At 39.5% G+C, this 21,695-nt stretch overlaps 1 protein-coding gene across 1 annotated transcript in view; it reads right to left on the reverse strand.

The window, feature by feature from the left end:
- XKR4 (XK related 4) overlaps positions 1-21,695 on the reverse strand; it is a 135,708-nt gene continuing 114,013 nt past the window's right edge. Inside the window, exon 3 of the mRNA XM_077352405.1 lies at positions 1-10,417. Within this exon, the coding sequence (XP_077208520.1) occupies positions 9,471-10,417 (947 nt within the window). The 3' untranslated portion in view covers positions 1-9,470. The remainder of the gene's footprint in view (positions 10,418-21,695) is intronic.

Here is a 21,695-nt window from a genome sequence, read left to right on the forward strand (position 1 = left end):
TTAAAATGACCACAGTGTACTTTATTTAATGATTTGGTACTTTGTGTTGCAATAAAATAAAAAAAATCTACAAAATCCAAATATATAAAATTTTCAAGTTTTTCTTTAAAGGTTTACAAGAAAAAATCAAGTTGTAACCAAAGAAATTTGTTAGTATGAAGCACTACTTTCAACTTCATTTCATCACAAATTGTAACTTACTGAACAGACCAAAAGAACTATGGTACTGTAGTACACTAAATACTTCACACACTGTGTTCTTTACTATAGCACATGTAACCACTGCCATGAAAAGAAAGCAGTCTCTATCCAATAAAGACACTCTTCACCATTGGGACTCTAAAGGAATGGTTGTATACATGGACTCTGATTATATCTATTTACAGGGATGATCTCTCTTCTTAACTATTTTGTGTCTTCATTTCAAACAAAATACCAAATACATATGTACAATGTTTACAAGTCAGAGCACAAGTACCGTCGTGAATATCATTCAGCTCAAGTCACTGTGCTTGTACTGAGGGAATTATCTACACTTTTCCATAAACACAAAGGTGATCTCTCAGAACTCATTTCTGACAATGGCAACTATTGAGTAAAAGCACAGTAACGGTTAATTAGCACAATCAGTTTATAAAGCAACAGTTTACAACAGGAGCGAAGAATTATTGGTCCACTCTATTCCATTTGCTAGTCTGCTGCTAATAGTATCTTTTTTATTTTAAAAACATTTTATATAGCTATACATCTGATACAGAATAGACAAAAATGAAAAAAAATGAGTAGGAAGGAGTGCAGATGTTTTAAGGCAAATCAAGCATATAAAGAAGCTTATGTGGTGCTTGTTCCTGGATATTTAGACTGCACATAATCCGATCCAGCTACGCATGCACCTAGCTGCACGCGTATTCCCCCCCCCCCCCATCAAGCTGTGGTCAGCTCTGGCCACATTGTTCCTTTGTTCAGGAGCACTGAATTTATCCTGCCTATCACTGAAAAAGCAACTGGTGGCATCATTACTAACCATCTTATCAGATGATAGAAACCACATACACCAGCCTTTAGATACCCCCTGGAAATGCACAAATAGCTCCCATTTGCCAGTATACTTCACAGTAAAAGACAGGATACACGCATGGAAGCCTGTGTTGATGCATGCAGAACCCTAGCTGGATCAGGACCTGGGTGCTCTGCAGTGGTCAGCAACTTTAGGCTTTTCAGCATATCTTGAAAATTAATTAGCATGGCTTTGAAACAGGTTTTGTTTTCCAAGCTGGAAAAAGAAAGAAACCCTGATAAATACAAAGTGCATGTTCTAATATGCTTGGGAAAAATGAAAGGCAGCTGAGGTAGTTCAATGTAAAAAATGCAGTTTTTCAAAATAGCTAGGGAAGCAAAAGAAAAGTCATATTTTCAAAGATTATTTGGAATTTATTTGTTCAGCAATTTAAGTCTGTGCCTTTATACCGTCTACCTAAAAATGAGAATGATCCAGCCAGAATTAGATGCTTTTAATGTCCACTGGTTCAAGTTAAAATTAGTGGATTTACTCTTCTTCTGCTGCTGGATCATGTTTATTGCTAGATGTGATCAATTGCGTGCATGTAGTCTCATTTGTTTGAATGGTTCTGTCTCAGTATTCCCTCTTGTGCTGATAAACATTTGTATTTGATTTGCAGATACTGATGTGTTTCCATATATGCAAGTTTTCACAGGCCTTTTTATATTTTATCACAACATTATATTTGCACTGATATTATGTCTTTAATATGAGAATAAAAATGGCTCACTATAGCAGTTGTAGTCAACCTGTGGTCCTCCAGATGTACATGGACTACAAGTCCCATGAGCCCATGCCAGCGTTTGCTGGCAGGGGCTCATGGGAATTGTAGTCCATGGACATCTGGAGGACCACAGGTTGACTACCCCTGATCTACAGCATCCTTAATAGTCTATGTAGAGGTAACAGTGTGCCAGGAATTTCCTTTGAACAAGCTACATTGAGGAGAGGGGAATGCCCTCTCACCACTACGTGTCTTTTCTCCACTATAGACAGTTCTTTCCAAGTTGATTTCATATTGAAATGGGCAACTGAATCCATAATCCAGTTTTGCTGGAGTGTTTTGGTGAGTTTAATTTGCTAAAATTAGGGTAAAATAATATCTACCAAAATACTGTACTGCTGTGGAACCATAAGGACAGAAAGATGGAGAAAATACATGAATGTGTTCAGAAAGGATTTGCAGTGTGGTGTAGCCAAGACAGACAAGTCATTGTGGTTTCCTGTTGTTAATTCTCTGATTTAAAATAGGGCGTTAAATGCTATGCTTTTTCTTTCCTCCATTCACCCTCTTAGAGATCTGTTTATGGCAAAACTGAAGCAAAATACAGAAACAATGGAGCTGAGTGTAGGGGAAAAGCAGCTATCAAACTCTTCCAGGAAGGTATACTATCCAGGGAGTCCCAATTTAATGGATTAAATGACATATGGCATTATATAGCTGCTTGAAAGTGAACACTTCAATTTAACAGGGCTGATGGTTATGTTTTTGTTGCAATTTCATCTTATAAACTGATCTCATAAACTGATGAGACCACTGAACAAACTTAATCACAAAATTATGAAAAAAACAAATCAGATGTCCATCTTTGAGCTCAAATATGCGTATTTGATAAATGCTACCTTTCCTCATCCAATAAACACACTGTGTTTTCTTCTGTAATTATGCTATTTATAAATATTTTGATATAGAGAACAACTTTTATGTTCATTAGAGACAATAAATCATGAATAATTTACCGTAGCCTATTTTTCAGTTTCAGAAGGAAATTCAATATTGAGTAATGCCTAGATTAAAGGAACAGGCTACAGAAAACCTGGCTCAAATTCTTGCTCAGTTATGAAAGTCATGTTGTTGTTTTTTCTGGGCATTTGATAATATGAGATAATCCTACATATTGGACCTTAACATCTTTGGAAGAAGACTGAAGAACAAACTTTCAGAGTACATGTACCAACAGCTGCAGATTAACCACCATAGGTAGAAATGAGGAAAATGTGATATATGTGTTTTAAATAAACCTAATAGTAGTAGATATGTTGTCCCCAGGATGCTAGACCACAGTTCTAAGGAAAAACAGACTTATGGAAAATGGACATAAACTCCAGCAGCTTTTATGGCTTAAAAAAAATTCCAGGAGCATGTTTTAGGGAAAAGAGCAAGATGGTCAGAACTTCACAGATTGTTGCACAATAGCTGAAAGAGACAGAACAGCCAGGTTTGTATTTCCAAGGAAATTGAACAAGGAATTTCATATACAAAATAGATGAAAAGGTAAATATCGCCTTTCAGGATGAAGCAATGCCCATGCTGTGATGAAAGTCTATGGGAGAAACCTATCAAGTTGCAGAGCAATTGTCTCTGCTTGGCTCTGCATGGAATGGGGAGAAACTGGCTGAGCAGACAAGCCCTAAAGAATCTGCAGTGGCTCCTTATCTTTTAATACAGTCTGCTGAATGGAATGCAGTATCAAACGAACATTTTTTTTTTCACTGTGTGTTTCTGAAATGTGAATAGCTTTGCATTTCTCTTTCCCTGAAAACCTGAGTACTTAAATATAAGTGTAAATATAAGCCTTTTATAATTTGGGAATGATTTCATTGAAAACCACCAAGACAGTAATGTCTACATTTGATATGACACAAGAGATCTGTGATTAAGATCTATTGCACTTGGGATTAAGAACACACAACCTAAACTGGTGAATTAGGCTGGGGAAATACATAGATCTAGTCAAGGATTGTTAACTATCTTGAAACAATAGTTAAGGAACAAGAGGCATGTCAAAAGATGTGTTCATAATGGAAATCATAGCCACACCCTTACCACTAGGCTGCAGGTTGCCAAATCGGAGGGTGGGGCTGTCAAGGAGAAAGCAGAGAGGGCAGGTGGCATGGGCACAGCTTGCGTGTAGTGTTCCTGTGTGTGCTGTTCAGGGGCGGGGCTGCCCTTTTAAAGAGGCCTCTTGCCTCCTCGACCAGCCAGTGGCAGATTATACCCACTGGGGGGAACCAAACAGAGGCTCACACCCATTGGGTCTCCCAATTTGCCTTCCCCGTATTCTGGTCTCTGCAGCTATGGGGTTCTGAGTGCTCAGCAACTCTGGTGATGCCACTGGAGACTGGCCTTTCTCACGGTTAAAATTTGGTTTGTCTCTGTGATAACATATAGCACAACTGTAATGAATGAATCATACTCAAATTTCCATGTGAAAAACTGAGAATGAAGTATGGATGGTATTTAGGACCTCAGTATGTATTTATTAGCACAGTAAACTGTGTATATACTTTTCAAAGTTTTGAAAATGCTCATATATGCCTGACATGGTATTCCATGTAATGGAGAATTTGAAGGCATAAGGAGATTAATGCATATATATGTATCTTATACAAGCAAAGCTAAAAATAATCAAATATCTTTAGGGTGTTTATAAAACTCACAACAGCTCCAGTTTAGATGAAATACATACCCCAGACAATTGGGCTCATTCCACATAGGCTGAATAATGCATTTTCAATGTTGTTTTGCAGTTCGGTTTTACTGTGTGAAACGGGAAAATCTGCTTCCAAAGTGCATTGAAAGTGCATTATCTAATGTGTGTGGAATGCAGGAAAGAGATGATCAAAACTAAAAATATGAAAGGGACTAAAATGTGCTACTGGATTCAAACTGTTCTGCTGCTTCAGATCAACACATCTACTCACCTGAATCAATTTACAAAGATGTAAGAGTTAATACAATGCAATCCTGAAACTCTTGGACATTGGCAACACTTTGAAAAACAAGTCATCCTTGAAATTCTGAAAATCCTAAATCTCGATGAAGTTCTGTAACTAATATTTTCTATAACTACTTTTTGTCTAGGAAACATGAATATCAATGGAACACAAAAATCTCCATGCAATTAAAATGAAATGAAATTATTTGTATTTCATTTGTATTTTACCTACATTGCTCAGGCTGTCACTTGTCCTTTTATCAATCCTCCCCTGGACTACAGTCACTCTCAGAGCTAGTTAATAACAGTGGATGTTTTGGAAACTCACTAAAATTAATGTAAGTTACAAAGTACTAAAGAGTTGTATCTAATCATGCACTTAAGACTTATTGACACAAGTCTTTGGAAGAGAGCACTGTGATTTCCATTGATCCTCCACCCCCATTTTAAACTCAGCACTTTAACCTAGTTCTGTCCCTGAGAGTTTGATAACCCACAGGGGAAAAAAATTAGGGCGCTTATTGAGCTGCTATGGGAAGGGGAAGTGGGAAAGTCCCACTTAGCAAAGTCCCCAGATAGTTGTATACACCCCAGTATTTTAAAGTTTATTGATTTGAAGCATGGGCCTAATAGGCAAGAAAATTGAACTGTTTTGTATATGTTAAGACATAGGCATCATGGTATGTTGATATGATTTTCCCCCCTTCTGTGCTGGCTGCTTAAGTTTATCTTGACTAAAATTTCAAGAATATTGATCAGTAACAATATGGATACTATATTTCACAGCAGCTAACATATGATGGTTTTGACTAGCATCAGGGAAATTTAGGCTCAAATCTCTTTCTCACTGGAACCCATTCACACCTACTAAATAATGATGTTTCAATCCACTTCAGCAACTGTTTGCAAGTGGATTTTGCCATTTCACGCAGAAAAATTGCAAAATGCATTGAAAGTAGATTGGAAGGGCATTATTTAGTGTGTGTGAAAGCAGATCTGGTGATATTAAAACTGGCACTCTCTCAGAAGAAACTTCCACAAGGTTTGTGTAAAGAAACAAAATGGAGGGAAGGGATAATGTTTGACCCCCTGAGCTCCTTGGAGAATCCACACACTGTACCACAGAAAACCTAATCAAGAGCTGTTTTGTGAGTGCTGTATTTACTATATATTCCATTTCAAAGTTCTCACTTACATAATGATAATTTATTTTCAGGACTTGGTAAAACAAGAGATAAACATTCAATCAATAAAACAATTTCCACGTTAATATTGTTCAGAACATATGAAATGTAATCAATGATTGTATTAAAAACATTTTAATATATCTAGTTTTTACAACGATGATTTCAGGTGTATTTGGGCTTTCCCATTTCAGAATGCAGAAGAATGTTCACACGGTGAAATAGTCTCCAATGAAAGATTCCCAAACACAGAAATCTAGCTCTCTTGCTTCGGACGTCTAGCTTTATAAGTGAAGATGTTTTGTTTGTTTTCTTAGTAGAGAGACATTCAGTCATATAAACATCGCTTGCAGTCTGAAGTGGTACAGTTCGCAGGCCTAAGCTTAATATGCTTGAGGATGAAGATTAACATATCAAAACCGCAACCACTTCTGTTCTTTAACAATTTCCTTTATTCTGCCTAGCATAGGCAGAATATAAATTTGCTTCCAGACCAGTCAGGGGGTTGGATCAAGCAATGCACAAAAACAATCCCCCTTCCCCCCAACCCTCCCCCCAAAATGAAACCAGCCTATTTAGGAACTGCATAAGATCCAGGATCCATTCAGATCACACAGCTGGCTAGTTGTGTCATCTCTCTGCCTCACCACTCTCCTGCATACAAAGGATATTGCACTTTCAATGTGCTTTGGCAGCTGGATTTTCCTGTGCAGAACAGGAAAATCTACTTCTAAAGTGCATTGAAAGTGCATTATCTATTGTGTGCAGAATAGGCCCAGGACTGATTGCCACTGTCATGTATGGAGTTCTTAGTCTGAGGAAGAGTACTTGCACTCAAAAGCTCGCACCTTGAGTAAATCTTTGTTGGTCTTAAAGGTGCTACTGGACTCTGATTTTATTGCATAAGATTTTGTGTAGCATCTCCCAATTCCATTCAAGTTTACTGATATGCACAATGATATACACTCACAAGATCTTATGCAACAATCGTGCCATTTTGAGAATGAAGAAGCTGCTAAATTTCCCTTCTCAGAAGCCAGGATTCGTTTTGCAATATGCAAACAAAAATGCAAGCAAAGGGTATGAGTTTCACTGTGCGCAAATGGCTATTGTGGTCTTTTTCTTACTTTTCCACTTGCATGAGAGCTATAGTGCAAGCAGAAATTTTATGCTGGATAAGAACCATTGCTAGTGAGATGCTGCTGGTATCAGCTCAACATGCCATATCATAAAGCAGCTATGTGCTAGCAAAGTCTTGGACATAGACCAGTAACCAGTACTTTGATTTCAAGAGGTTCAGGACACTTTTGGCTCAGTGTTGCTTCAGTGTTAGATATCCACGTGATCTAGCCTTCTAAATGGAATGTTTCTTTCATGGAACAAATTGATTACCTGGCAAGTCACATGATGCTCCATGTATTTTCTTACTTCGGCTGCTGTACAACTTAATGACTGGTAAACAGTTGTAATTAGTAGGGGTGGATTGAGATAGGCATTATGCTGGTGAATGACACGGTTAAACCACCATAAAGTAATTATTTGGACATTATTGTTTAAATAGTCTGACAGATCATTTATGTAGCAAGATTGTAGCTTGCTGCCAGAAGCCAGTTATTTGAACATGTGTTTTATCAGCCACATGGGTGGCATGCTTCTTAACCAGCAGGTATTGTGCCTCTAATATTTTTACTAAACCAGTAATAATTTAATTTAATTATCTGAATACACTCTAAGACTTTATATTACTTCCCTATTATTTCTTGCAAGATAAATTTTCCATCATTGAATCTAGTATATGCATTGCGTTATATTTGAAACACTCAAAAATTTCACTGTTCTCAGAATATTCTAAAAGTACCCATGGAGGCTTTCATATGGCATTATATTGCAAAATAAATAAATATGGTACCAAGATTCTATGGTTTTATCAATTTACAGTGAGCAGATAATATATTTTGTGGACCAATTCTTTACCTCTAAGTTATAAAAAGAGAATGACATGTGAGAAAAGATTTACTGTCTATAAAAGTAACACCTTTGTATACTGTGTTTTGGCTTTATAAAAATATTGACATAATCCATGAGTTATTCCAGTTTGCACCAGGTATTTTTCCTAAAAAAAAGACTATCAAATTTTGATTTGCACCATTAATGCAACTGAAAGCACCATCAAGGGATACTTTTAACATAAGGAAAGATACAATTAGCTTGACCAGGGGATTTATTTCTTGCCCAGATGTTTGCAAGCAAAAACAAACTTGTACACCTACATTTTTATAGCCATAGGAACAGAGTGTGGCCCATTCAAGAAAATCCTGCACACACTTTGGTTTCACTGTAAGTTTACCTTAGGTATTTACAGACAAGTGGCTGATTTTTGTCTTCAGCAGGACAAGACAGTATTGTCTGTAAAGATGGAAAGTACAGTTGTTCTTCCCAGCTTCTTGCTTCTTTAGGACTTGCATCACCCAGTCTCTGTCCCTCCAACAACAATGCTGCAATTACACAATGTTTGGCACTAGAAGGGTATGACATATTGTGGTCTATTATCACATCTTCTCTATACATTCACACACAGAGCCATGCATCCCAGGTCCTGAAAAATATATAGATCACAAGGCTATTCATCTCCTGATACCATTCTGAACATGGTCCTTGAAAGATTTTGAATATGGAACCCACACTCGCCTTGTTGCTATTTTTGTAATTGAAAATTTAATCATGATTATCATTTAATTTAAAATGCTAGAGCTTCTAGTTCTTGTGATATGCTGTGGGGGTGGGGTGGGGTAATTCTGCATAGAATTTCTATAGAAAACACCTAAAACCCTGAAATTGTACTTACAATATTTTCTGTTTAAAAATGAACAGCTCTTTTGATTCTAATACTCATAATTTTTTCACTTTGAACTTAATTAGGATTTGGAAAAAAACCCTTAATGTCTATTTTCAATAACAAAACCTTTTTTTGCAAATATTTTATGATTTACCCATACTAGATGATTTACCAAAATGAGAGGACTATACCTTCATGATTTCTTTTATATAAGCAAGAGTTCACATAACAGTAACATTGCCTTTAACAAAATAAGCTATTTTGACAAGTAATTCCCCTCCAAACTGTTCTTTTTGTAAATGACTATGCAAACATCAATAATTGAACCTCTTGAAAATAAAAAAATTGCACTAATTGGTATGTTGATATCACTCATTCAACCTTCCTGTTTTAAGTACTGTGCAGTGCACTTTGAAAGCAATTAGAAGTCATTAGATTATCAGTCAAAATAACTAATTCTTTGAGGCTATTGACTACTGCTGCTTTATAAGTATATCGCAGATAGACTGCAAACAGTGGATCAAATGATAATCATGATGATAGTCAACCTAAGGACACTAGTAGAGCTTGCTGTTCTGTTGCTGAATGCAGTCAAGTTATTGCCACGGCTTTACTATTACCATTTTATTTGGATTTGTATCACAGCACTGCTGTTATTTTTCCAAAATTGTTTATAGTGTTGTCTCATATTCCAAGCGCTCCTGTATAAGGGCATCATCTTTATACTGTAGCCGTGGAGGAGTAGGAGAACATTCAAAAGCTAAAATGGCCTTTCTTAGGCTCCTGTCCAAGACATGTCTCTCCCATGCTGGATACCTGTTCCTGAAAAGATCAATTTTAATGACAGATTCTTCAATCCTTGGCGGTCTGGATGAAGGCGTAGAAGGGGCAGTAGGTCTCACCTGAAACACAGGTACACACCCATCTCTCTCTGTAAATTTCTGATCCCGATCACTTGTGACACTTCTGTTATTAGAAATAGACCTTAATGTACTTGATGCCACTTCTGGAGGAAGTGTAAAGGCAGCAACAGAGTCTTCACAAGCACAGCTTGGTGACTGCCCAAACCTTGGTCCATTTGGATGAAAGAAGGCATAGTACATCAGCATAAAAACAATGCCTGTTAAAAAGCTGCTGAATACTACACATAGGGCTGGGATGGCAAATGCATCAGAAATCAGAGGAGCCTTGTAGAGGTACCAAAGAGCACTCAAGGCAGTATTTTCCAAAAGGATCACAAAATAGTAAATGAAAAGTCTACAGCGTGTCCTTCCCTCCTTGACGTTGAACCAACTAAAGATATAGATTATCCCAACAACCATATCAAAGACAATCTCTTCCCATTTAGTGATGCAGAATTCCGTCTCACAATGGACAATCCAAAATGTCATGATACACCAATGGAGGACGATAAAGATCCCAAAGTACAGTTGGAAAACAGAAGCAAAGAGAGCAAAAGTAATCACTCTGGCTGCAATGGTGAAGAAGTGCCAGCAAAACTGGATGATTACAGCCATGTAACTGATAGGTTTCTTGTCATCACGGGAATCACGAAGAGCCTTTTGGTATGAAGCCAAAGCCCATGCCAAAGACACAAGAGATGCTGCAGCTGTAAGGCCTAGAAGGAAGGAAGAAAAGAAAAAGTTTTATAGTCAATAGATGTAGAAGGTGCAAATGAAGGAAGAAAGAAAAGAAACATTTGTACGGTCAATAAATGTAGAAGATGCACATTGGTGCAGTTTTTATAAGTAAGACTCTATTAAGCAGGATTAAGCCTTTGTCTTTTAGAATTATTATGCAACTAGAATGTGACAGTATAGTCACTGGGAGTAGGCTTAATAGTAGTCTACCTGCTGTGGGTTTTTGTCCCATTGTTCTTTCAAATTGTAAGAACTTCAGTGCATTTATACTTTGTCTATGTTATAGTGGTAAATGGAAAACAATTATATATATGAGAACAAGACACAGCTATGCATATTACAACATTTTATGTTTTAAATTCATTAAAATGAATTAAAAACAATGATTTACAAAAACAAATATTAAAATATTTTGAAAAATGTTTTTAAGAGGTCCACCCCCCCACCCCACCCCTTGCAGGCTACAAATGTTCAATCCAGAATGTCATGATAAATCAGATCAAAAAATATATAAGATTATATTGCATTTCTCTTCTCACTATTCAATCCTAAACATGTAAAAATCAAAACCTTTTATTTCTCAGAATAGTAGCTACACTGAACAAAGCTGTATATTAATTAGATTGATACAGCTCCCCCCCCCCCCCATTTGTGACATATCAGGCTGCTCTTCTTTTTTAGCATTATTCTTTGAACCTGAATGTAGAACTGAAAATGCAATTTGCTTCCTATCTGAAATACTTGTGCATGCCTGGACAAATCCAATACATTAATGGCAGCTAGCACTTGAGTCTCCATATGAATTGGTTAGGTATTGGACACTTTGATACATCATAGCCCTTGCTCCAAAGGCATGGGGATTCATGATCAGTTTTTGCCATCTTACTCTCAAATGTCTTATACATTCAATTTCTTGACACATCAGTGATTGCACATATGAGGTCCAAGGCATTAAAAAAAAAAACTGGCCAAAGTTCCCTTTACCCAACTTACTTTTCCCACAGCCACTCAGAAGCTGTGGAAAAGATCTAAAACTCTAGTGCCTCAGTTTGGGGGTGTGGCATGGAAGAAGGAGAACAGTATATTGAACAAACATCAGTTTTTCAGTATAACCAAACAATTTTCTAAGAACCAGTTCACACAAAACCTAGTCTTTTCTGAAAATGCTTGATTACGCTGTTTGATTTGAACTTATGCATGGTTATTCAGAAATAACGTGGCCTGCAGCATTATAAAGCAACTATTAAAATAGCCTGTTGTAATTTAAAATACAACGGGCACTAGCCTTCTCTTCCCTTGCCCCAGGCAGGCCAGCAGAGGGCTAGAGAGGCTGCAGCACACCTTCTTGGGGCATGGAGGGCACTGGCGGGGCCTCACCTCCTTCCTCCCCCCGCCACGGTTCTTGAGGAAGGGGGAGCACTGGCAGGAGCTGCAGCCTTCCCCACAACCCCACGGACTGGTGAGCCCAGGGCTTAACTCCCTTCCCTCCCAGGCAGGGAATAAATTAAACAATAACAAGATATAAAGTTAAAAGTTAAAAACATTTACAGTTCTCACAAATACCCCCCCCCCTCTAACTAAAATTCCCCAACAGGGGGGTCTTTTTGCTGACCCAACTTCACCTTCTGAAGAGTAGGCAAGGGGATCGGCATTCCGCATTGGGAACCGTGGCAGACTCCCAGGGCACCTCTGGAGGCCATGGGGGAAAAGTCAGCAGACTAGGGCCTATTCTGCACACAACAGATAATGCACTTTCAATGCACTTTAGAAGTAGATTTTCCTGTTCCGCACAGGAAAATCCGGCTGCCAAAGCACATTGAAAGTGCGTTATCCTATATGTGGGGAATGGGCCTAGGTCAGGGTCCCTTTTCTCATGCAGTACCAACCCTCCAGTGTGGAGGTGAAATAAAAGCTGTGTCCATTTTTAAAGCCATATGGGGTGTCGCGTTTTCTTCCGGGCGATATTTGCCATCCTACCAGTCAAAAGTGGTACAAGTTTGTTAAGTGTCTTACAAAGCAATTTAACATAGTTTGCTCTTTAGGCAAAGGCCAAATCCTCTTTTGTCTCAACACCATGTCTCAACACCAACCATGAAGAGGCTAGCCTTCCTAATATCTTAATACACACTCCAGTATGTCTGTTTTTTCAATTATTGTACTTCTTTGTTATCAAGCACTTTGTCTGTAAAGAGCACTGATGGTTTGCCAAATCACCAATTTTAGAGAAAAAAGCTGCTGCTGCCTACACAGCAGTTTAGAATCAACATCAATCTATCAAATAAAAGAAGGAAGAGTCTGGACAGTTTTCTGAGAATTCACAAAGAACTGACTGCTGCTCTTGTGGCAACCACCCATCTCTTATACCCGTCTGCCATTCAATGGCAATACATGTAATCAGACACATTTCCAGGAACAGTGTGAAATCCCGATCAACCAGATTACTGAACCAAAACCAAGAGCTCCATAGAATGCAGAAATACAAGAAATCATATCAGAAAGCATTATTGCTAGCTGATGTACTCGGGAAACAGGAGATGCTTGCTAGGCCAGTTATGCTCATCATCAACTGGCTGGCATATGGCCATTGGAAAGCAGCCAAAGTTCTCCTTCCCAGAAACTGTTATAAGTGGCTCTGCAGTCACTCTTGCTCACAGGTTATCAAAGAAGAATGGTTAACAAACATATTTAGTTAAGCAGTAGAACAACTTCCAGCTGTAGTCCTTAGAAGAGCAAAGGATAGTAATAGTTAAAAATTTAAAGGTAGAAATGGCTCAGCTTAAAATAGTTTAAAACAAGAAATATTTGCTTAAACAGTAAAACATCTGTGAAACCAGAGGTGCTCACATGCTTATCTCCTGTTTAATCACTGCTAACAGGAGACTTGCTCATACCTGCTGAAAACTGTCTGGAATTGATATCATCGGGACTACAAGCAAGATATATCCTTCCTACTTCAAGGCAGGACTTGAAACAATCATTACAACAGGAATAGGAGCCAGCGTGGTGTAGTGTTTAAGAGTGGCAGCTTCTAATCTGGCAAGTCAGGTTTGATTCCCTGCTCCTCCACATGAAGCCAGCTGGGTAACCTGGGATCAGTCGCAGTCCTGATAGTGCTGTTCTGAGCAGTAATATCAGGGCTCTCTCAGCCTCACCTACCTCACAGGGTGTCTGTTGTGGGGAGAGGAAGGCAAGCCGATTGTAAACTGCTTTGAGATTCCTTCAGGCGGTGAAAAGCAGGGTATAAAAAACAACTCTTCTTCTAATACATCAAAAATATCTGCTAAAAAGTAGTTTACAAAGAAGCTACAATTGTGTAAACATGAGGAAGCCCCAGTGGTAAAGAGATAACTCTGGGCTAGGGAGCAGATCTGGATTTATGGGAGATTCAGTACTAGTAAACTGCTTCAGGTAGATGCCAGAGTATGCAGAGTTAACTCAGATAACAGGTGCTGGTTATCAGAAGCAGGATGCCAGAGTTTAATAAAGAGAGTCTATAAATTGTACAGGCGTTGTCTAAGCAGGCCAAGGTCAGTTTTTCCAAAAAGCAAGACTGACACAGCACTTTTCAAGCAGGGCTTGCTGACCAGAGTCAAAGGAGAATCCATGCTTATGGTAATTATCAGAACCAATGGAGAAAAAAGGACAGGAAAGGATTCTGACACTGATGAGCAAAGGAGAAGGAGGTGAAAAAATGCTGTCAAGATGTGCAAGTACAAAAGCAACTCATAAACCTAACACAGATGCATTTAGTATGACCCTCCGATGACCCTCAGTATATTAAGCATTAAATAACTGATTTGCAGTAACACAGCTCAAAGTTTTCTACTTTTTCTTGAATCTATACAACTGCTTTCAAGTGCAATACTCTTTGTGAGAAAAAGAGAAGTCCAATTCAACAAAATATGGACATTGTAAACAAGGTAAACGTGAATGCTTTTCAAAAGTTCTCATAAACCTTTACTCAAACCTCATGCAATTTTAAATAATATACTCTTCCCTTCACCTCAGGGCATATGTCACTTCACCAGGAATCCACTTAGTTCTGAGCATGTGCCAAGAATGGCAACTAACTGGCTGTCTATTGTGCTGAGGAATGCTGCTGACTGCACAGATGCAAAATCAGCACAAGGACAACATGCTTTTTATTATTACTTTGTGAATTTATCAGCAATTAAACAGTATGGGAAATCCACTCAAGAGATGTGGACAGGAATTACCAACAGGGACTTTTGATTTTTGTATATGCTGTTTCCTAGGCTAGTACTTTAATTAGATAGGACAGGGTCATCATAACAAAGGCTTTTGATTTGTTAAATACTGGGGGATATTTTGGGAGTATTTAACTTATTTAAATATTCATTTATCTCCCACTCAGCAAAGGGACCCAAAGTAACACACAGCAATAAAACAAATCACACAAAGAAAACAATTTGGACCTATGTTTGAGGCCCAAAATAGCATCTGAACTATTATATATATACATATGTGTGTGTGTGTGTATGTATGATAACGACAATAACATTAGAGAATGATGGAATTGTAAAAGAGCCTCAGCTCAACTCTTACTGGGATCCAGTGGGTTAGGTAGATAGGTAGCAGATGTAGTAGGAAGGGGGGGCCTTGGGGGCCATTTGGACGCAATGGTTTGGGTCAACCTCAACTAAATGCCTGGTGGAAGAGCTCCCCTTTGCAGGCCCTGCGGAACTGTTTAGGTTCTGTCAGGGCCCTGATCTCCTCTGGGAGCTCGTTCCACCAGGTGGGGTCTAGAATGGAGAAAGCTCTGGCCCTGGTTGAGGTTAAGTGGGCTTCCTTGGAGCCAGGGATCACCAGAAGGTTGGAGGTAGTAGAGTGCAAGGCTCTTTGAGGGGTGTAGGTGGAGAGGCAATCCCTCAGGTATACTGGGCCCAGACCACATATGGCCTTAAAGGTGATAGCCAAACCTTAAGCCTGATCCAGAATTCAACTGGGAGCCAGCGCAGCTGCTGAAGGATGGGCTGGATGTGGGACCTCCAAGGTGTTGCTGTGAGGACACTGACAGCCGAATTCTGGATCAATTTCAGTTTCCGAATCAAGGATAAGGGCAAGCCAGCGTAGAACGAGTGATAGAAGTCCAGCCTAGAGGTGACCGTCACGTGGATCACTGTGTCTAGGTGTTCCGGGGCCAAGAAGGGCACTAGTAGTTTGGCTTGGCGAAGGTGGTAAAATGCCAGCTGTGCTACCGTTGTGATCTGAGCCTCCATTGAGAGGGAGGCATCAAGTATCACTCCCAGGTTCCTGGCGGAGTGGGCCACTGTTAGCTGCACTCCAACAGGACTGGGTAGGTGCGCTTCTTCGCCTGGGCCTTTCCTGACAACTATGCTGGCCTCCCTGCCAAAGCACTAACCGATACAACAGCTAAGGCCAAAGTGATCGTCCCCCACTGCTTTCCTTCTCTTCCAGAAAGCAGAGTGATGATTGGAATGTGTTTTTTAGATTTGAATGCCATAAATTTAGGATTTTTATATTTTATCTGTATATTTATTTTTATGCGATTTTATTATGATGTAATCCACTCCGTCTCAGGATATGGGGCAGCAAATAAATATAATTATAAATAAATAATTTTGAAAGAACTAGCCATATTTTGAGTCAGGAAAGGTTTGAGCAATGGTCAAACACTGTTTTTATTCTGGCCCTTTAGCTTGCACCTAAAGGCCCAAGTGTTAGACTTGGACCCATTATGCACACACTAGATAATGTACTTTTGCAGCTAGATTTTATTGTGTGGAACAGGATAATCTATTTCTAAAGTGCTTTGCAAGTGCATTATCCAACATGCGCATAATGAGCCCTGGAAACAGGAAAGAAGGGGAAAAGCCCAGCTCAGATGTTACAGGTGACAATAATGATCCTCCCCATATTCCCTCTCTGCCTGAGCCTGTTCAAAAGCGAAGCCGGTCACCTAATCCTCAGTGGGGCCAGATTGCTAGTCCTGGCTGAGGTCCCAGAGCAGCTTTAACATTAGTTCTGGAACAACTGACAGAAACCAGGGAGAGTTCAGTTCAGTAAACTTATTTCTTGGGAATGGTGATATGTTTCAGGTTCTCAATATGGAGAAGGCAAAACTGGGCAAGGAACCACATTACCAAAAGAAATTGAGGGAATCATAAAATTATACTCGAAATGGCTATTTGGACAGGGAAACAATATATAAACACACACACTTATAAGTTGCTACTCCAGTTCTTATGAAAAAGTGGAAGCCTTTGAACCAAAAGGGGATATAGATTTAGTGAGCATATCAGAAGCATAGTGAAACAGTATCTCTCAATGATATATGGACATCCTTGGATGAACCTTACAGATATCTATAGGACATTGCACATTGTTATGTTTCTGTTATTTGCAAAAAGATATAAACTCCAAAAAAAATCAGAAGATATAAGAGAAATATGCTTTTTACTGAGTCACCATCAGTTCATTCCTTAACAAAGTTATAGCCTTCTGAGATCACTGACTTCAATGGATTTAGAACTCAGCTTTGCGTTGTACTGTGAGGTGGGCACAGATGTATTAAAAATGCTACTAGAAAGTTGAAACTGTACAATTGTCCTACCCTCAACCTCAGCCTTGAGATGGAAAATGAGATCAGAGAGAAAATAAAAAGATATCATCATACTGGGGAAAGGAAAGTACACCAAAATGATCACCTTCTCAATGGAGAAAGTGTACCGTCTGAAGCTTTTTAGTTTAGAAAAAACAAAACAACTAAAGAAGAAGCTTATAAAAACATACAACACTATAACTCAGATGCTTGTTATTTGACAAAGAATATTAAACATATTCATTGAATATACGCCTATTGACAGTTACAAGGTGATTATGACACAGAGCTTCTATGTCCATATGTGCAATGGTATGCATGGGAGGCTTAGAGGAGTACATTCAATCTGCAACCTTGGGATATCCAGAAGTGGGGGTATTGGTGCTAGGGGAACAAAATGTACATATCAGTCCAAACAACCAAGAAATTTGTGAAATATGCCCTACCCTCCTATGACAATGAAGAAGGGCCTGCCTGCCCCCTCCTTCCACACTGTTCAATGGATTTCCATTCTAATTATGCAGGTTCCCTTTTGGTATTGTTAGCCTTCAAACTCAATTTATATATACTAAATGGTTCATTCACAGGGAAACGCCAGAGCACTTATACTGACCACAGGCAACTGGCACTCATTAAGTCATTATACCAGGGAACAACCTTAAAGGTGAGATGTACTTCCAAAGACGTCTTACAAGTCCTATCAGCACCTTTAAGACCCCAGTCTTAACCATCACACCATGCTAGTTTTTAATACCCTGATTACTGCTCATTATGAATTTCAAATATCTGCCACATTCCCTTTTATACTCTAACCTTTAGATAGTATTACTCAGTCACTTTGCATCAAGATTGTCCATTACTTCAGTGGTCCCCAAACTTTTTATCACTGGGGACCTGTCAACGCTTGACAATTTTACTGAGGCCTGGGGGGGGGGGGTAGTCTTTTGCTGAGGGACGTCGCCACCTGAGCCCCTGCTCCACTTGCTTTCCCGCTGGCGCCCCTGACTTCCCACCGCCCGCTGGGGGGTGCTGCAAGCAGCAGCTGCACAGTGCCACGCCAAGGGAGAGCCCAGCCAGGGCAGCCACCGGAGAGCACCAAAGGTGAGACGGTGGCAGAGTGGCAGGGTAGCCCCTGAGGCAGCAGCCGGGGAGGAGGACAAGGAGGAGCTGTGGCCCAGTACCAACTGATCCACGGACCGGTCCCGGTCCCCGGACCGAGGGTTGGGGACTACTGCATTACTTTTTTAAAAAGGTTATTTTTGTTTCTGCTTATTAATTTTTTCTCTATGGTACAGGAAAAAAGAAAAAAGAAAGTATGGCCCAATTCATCACTGCAAAAGCTTTTTCTTCTGAAACCACTTGCATGGTGAATGGAAGTTTGCCACACTGAGCAACAGGCAAAATAAAGTGAAAAATGCTAGAGATCAACAATAAAAGACAAAATTTGAAATAATATCAATTTCCCACTAGATGGCACTGCAGTTTTGGAGTAGAAAGGGGAATTCTGTTTTTTTGGTAAAGATTTCAATATTTGCCATCAATTGGTCTCTTCCCCTCTGTAATGAACTTGGCTTGCACTTGCTGACAACTAGAGCTTGGATGATAACTATCAAGTATTGGCTCAAACTTCACTTTTATCCCCAACCTAGGAGCCTACTTCACGATTTGCTAAAGGATTCTTATGCTTTTAAGTGGTCTCAGCAAATACACTATAAAATCCACACTCTTGGTATGGAGACTAGAGTTTGATTACTTTCTTTAAAATCTTTAAGCTCATGGGAATTGTGGTCCTTGGACATCTGGAGGGCCACAGTTTGACTACCTCTGGAGTGGACAGTCTAGGTCGGGTACCACGGAGACTGACATCCTGACCAGGGGCTACGAAGAAAGCGGCAATGGTGAGAGTATAACCAGGGGTGTTTCAGCAATAGCCTCAAAGCCTGGCAGACCTGATGCATGCCTCAGAAGGGAGATATGATGGTTCCTTGCTTCCTTTTCACTTTCCTTAGTTAAAAAGCCCCCTTCCTCTTTGTTTTTCTTTCTCTCCCCCAGTTGTTTAAATGTACATAGTATATTCTGACACCGTCTAGGATGCTGAGAAACTAAAAAGCCCTTTTTTATTTTTATTCTTGATATGCATGTGTATTAACTTGAAAAAAAATATTTTCCTTCTCTTAATAAGAATTTAAAGAAAACAAATAGAAATGACTCTTGCCCTTCTGTCTACCTTTCCACACATCCTGGCATTGGCTCATCTCTTTGATGCAGCCTGTATAAAAATACTGCTTCTACTATTGGTATAACTACAGCTAAAATGTCAATGTGATTAGATCTCCAGAAACCTTTAATTTCCTTTCAAAACAATCAGAAGGGGAAAAAGACAGGCAACCCCCCCCCCCCACCTTACAGCAGCTTTAGGAGGAGAAGGTTTCTGTAAGGGAAACAACATGGTATTGGAGAAGAACTACCCAATACTTTCCCAAGGCTGGGTCTCCAATTCAAATTGCTCCCTCTTCTGTAGCGGCTATTAAGAAAATGTCTGCAGATGTGCCTAGGTAAGCTAATGTTATACTCCCTCTGTTAGGCTAAGGGCAATAAGATGATGCCCAATGTTACTATAGTTTGCGGCCTGGGAAGTTTTTTACTGCAGGGGGGGCGGGGAGAGGGAGCCGCGGCCCGGTGCCATGGCCTTCCCGGCTCGGCACCGGGCCGCGGCCCGCAGGTTGGGGACCACTGTCTTAGAGGATAAACATCCATGACATCCATGGACTTATTTCTGAGTAATTAATGAATAAGGTTAGGCTGCAAGACCCGATGAGAGTGAGAAGACAAAACTAATTCGGTTTAATATATATGGATTGGTATAGCAGGGAGGTAAGGTGGCATGGTGTAGCCTGACCCCACCAGATCTTGGAAGCTAAGCAGATTCTGTACTTGGAAGGGAACCCCCAAGAAATACTGCAATTAGCCCTTCCTGGTGGCATTATAGGTTGGCTGTGCCTTTACAGAACTTTACACATGCACACATTTTATCATGCAACATGTCAGTATCCTACAGTTGAAGTTAATTAAGGAAGAAAGTGTGGCTATGGAACTTTGAGATGTTAGGAGGAGGAAGTATTAAAGCACATTTTGCTATAGCCTTGTATTTTCTGCTTTCTGGTGTCACTTTACTTCCTTCAGTTGTTTACCTGGTTGAGCAGGAAATCAACAGAAAAAAAGGAACCAAAGGAAATTAATTTTGTTCCATAGGACCAAACTGAGGTTCAAGTGTTTCAGTTAATTTTAATTTATATTCCCCCCAATGAAATCCTGAGACTGATTAGGGCAGTAGAAAATGCTGCTTACAATGTTGATGACTTTTTACCACATGCTCAGCTATTTTTAAATGTTGTATTAAAGCTGTAATATGTTCCTGTGATCTACTAAATTAAGAACCTGTGGAGAAATCTAATTAGCATTTTGAGTTATTCTTTTTTGTGATCTGAAAAGATCAAATTTCAAACACAGCAAATATCAAATCTAGCTGAGGGATATCAATGGTACTAAGGATAAGGTCTAGTTTGGGTTGACTGCTAGTGTGATCTTTTCTGTGGACTTATCAGCCACCAGGTGGTATCTGGTTGATCACTGTGGAAAACAGCATTCTGTGTGCATTTGGTATATCTGAGACGAAAAAATACCCAAAACATGCATTAGTATTTTCTGGATATTTTTTCAGCCAATAAATACATTGGGGTATTTATTCAACTCTCCAAAATGTCTGAGCCTGTCTTCAGGACCACCAGATAGTTGAAGTTTAAAGGTGTTTAAAGGGATTGTAGTCTCTTAAAATGCCTTCCTGGTATATCTGTGGCTGAAGAAGGAATTTATACCAGCTTGGTGTAGTGATTAAGAGCAGAGGCTTATAATCTGGAGAGCCGGGTTTGATTCCCCACTACTCCACATGGAGTCTGCTGAGTAACCTTGGGCTCATCACAGTTCTCCTAGCAATATTCTCACAGAGCAGCCCTGTTAGAGTTCTCTCACTTACCTCACAGGATATCTGTTGTGAGGAGAAGGAAAGGCAACTGTAAGCTGCTTTGACTTCTTCTGGCAGTGAACAGTGGGGCATAAAAACCAACTCTTCTTAAGGGACCACAAGTCCTTTAAATGCCTCCCCCCTTCCATTGAAAGCAACAGAGGACAGGGAACCTTCTTTGGGGGCTAAGCTATTTATTCCTAATCTCATTTTCAGAAGGTAGCTGTGTTGGTCTGAAATAGAACTGCCAGATTTGAGTCCAGTAGCATCTTAGAGACCAACAAGATTTTCTTGAGCCAAAGCTCATTTTATCAGATATGAAGATTCCTGAGTCTTTATAATCCAGGCAGAGGGGTGTTGCAAATAAAGGAGTCAAGATGCAGAGGTTCAATGCACAATAAAATCAGTTTAATTAGAGTAGGGGAGATATGCTTATGGATATTAAATTAGCATATAGTGAGAAGAATCCTATGCCCCTACTCAGTCCTGGAGGTGGCCCATTGTCCTGTGTTTGTGAATGAAGTTCATCACTCTCACATAGTGATCACCACTTGAAGCTCCTCTATATCAGGAGTGCCACTTTTAGATCAGCAAGAGAACATTCTGGAAGATTAAAATGTTCTCTCATTGTTTTTTAAATGTTCTGATTTTT

This window comes from Paroedura picta, chromosome 9, assembly GCF_049243985.1.
Source record: "Paroedura picta isolate Pp20150507F chromosome 9, Ppicta_v3.0, whole genome shotgun sequence".
Taxonomy (NCBI): domain Eukaryota; kingdom Metazoa; phylum Chordata; class Lepidosauria; order Squamata; family Gekkonidae; genus Paroedura; species Paroedura picta.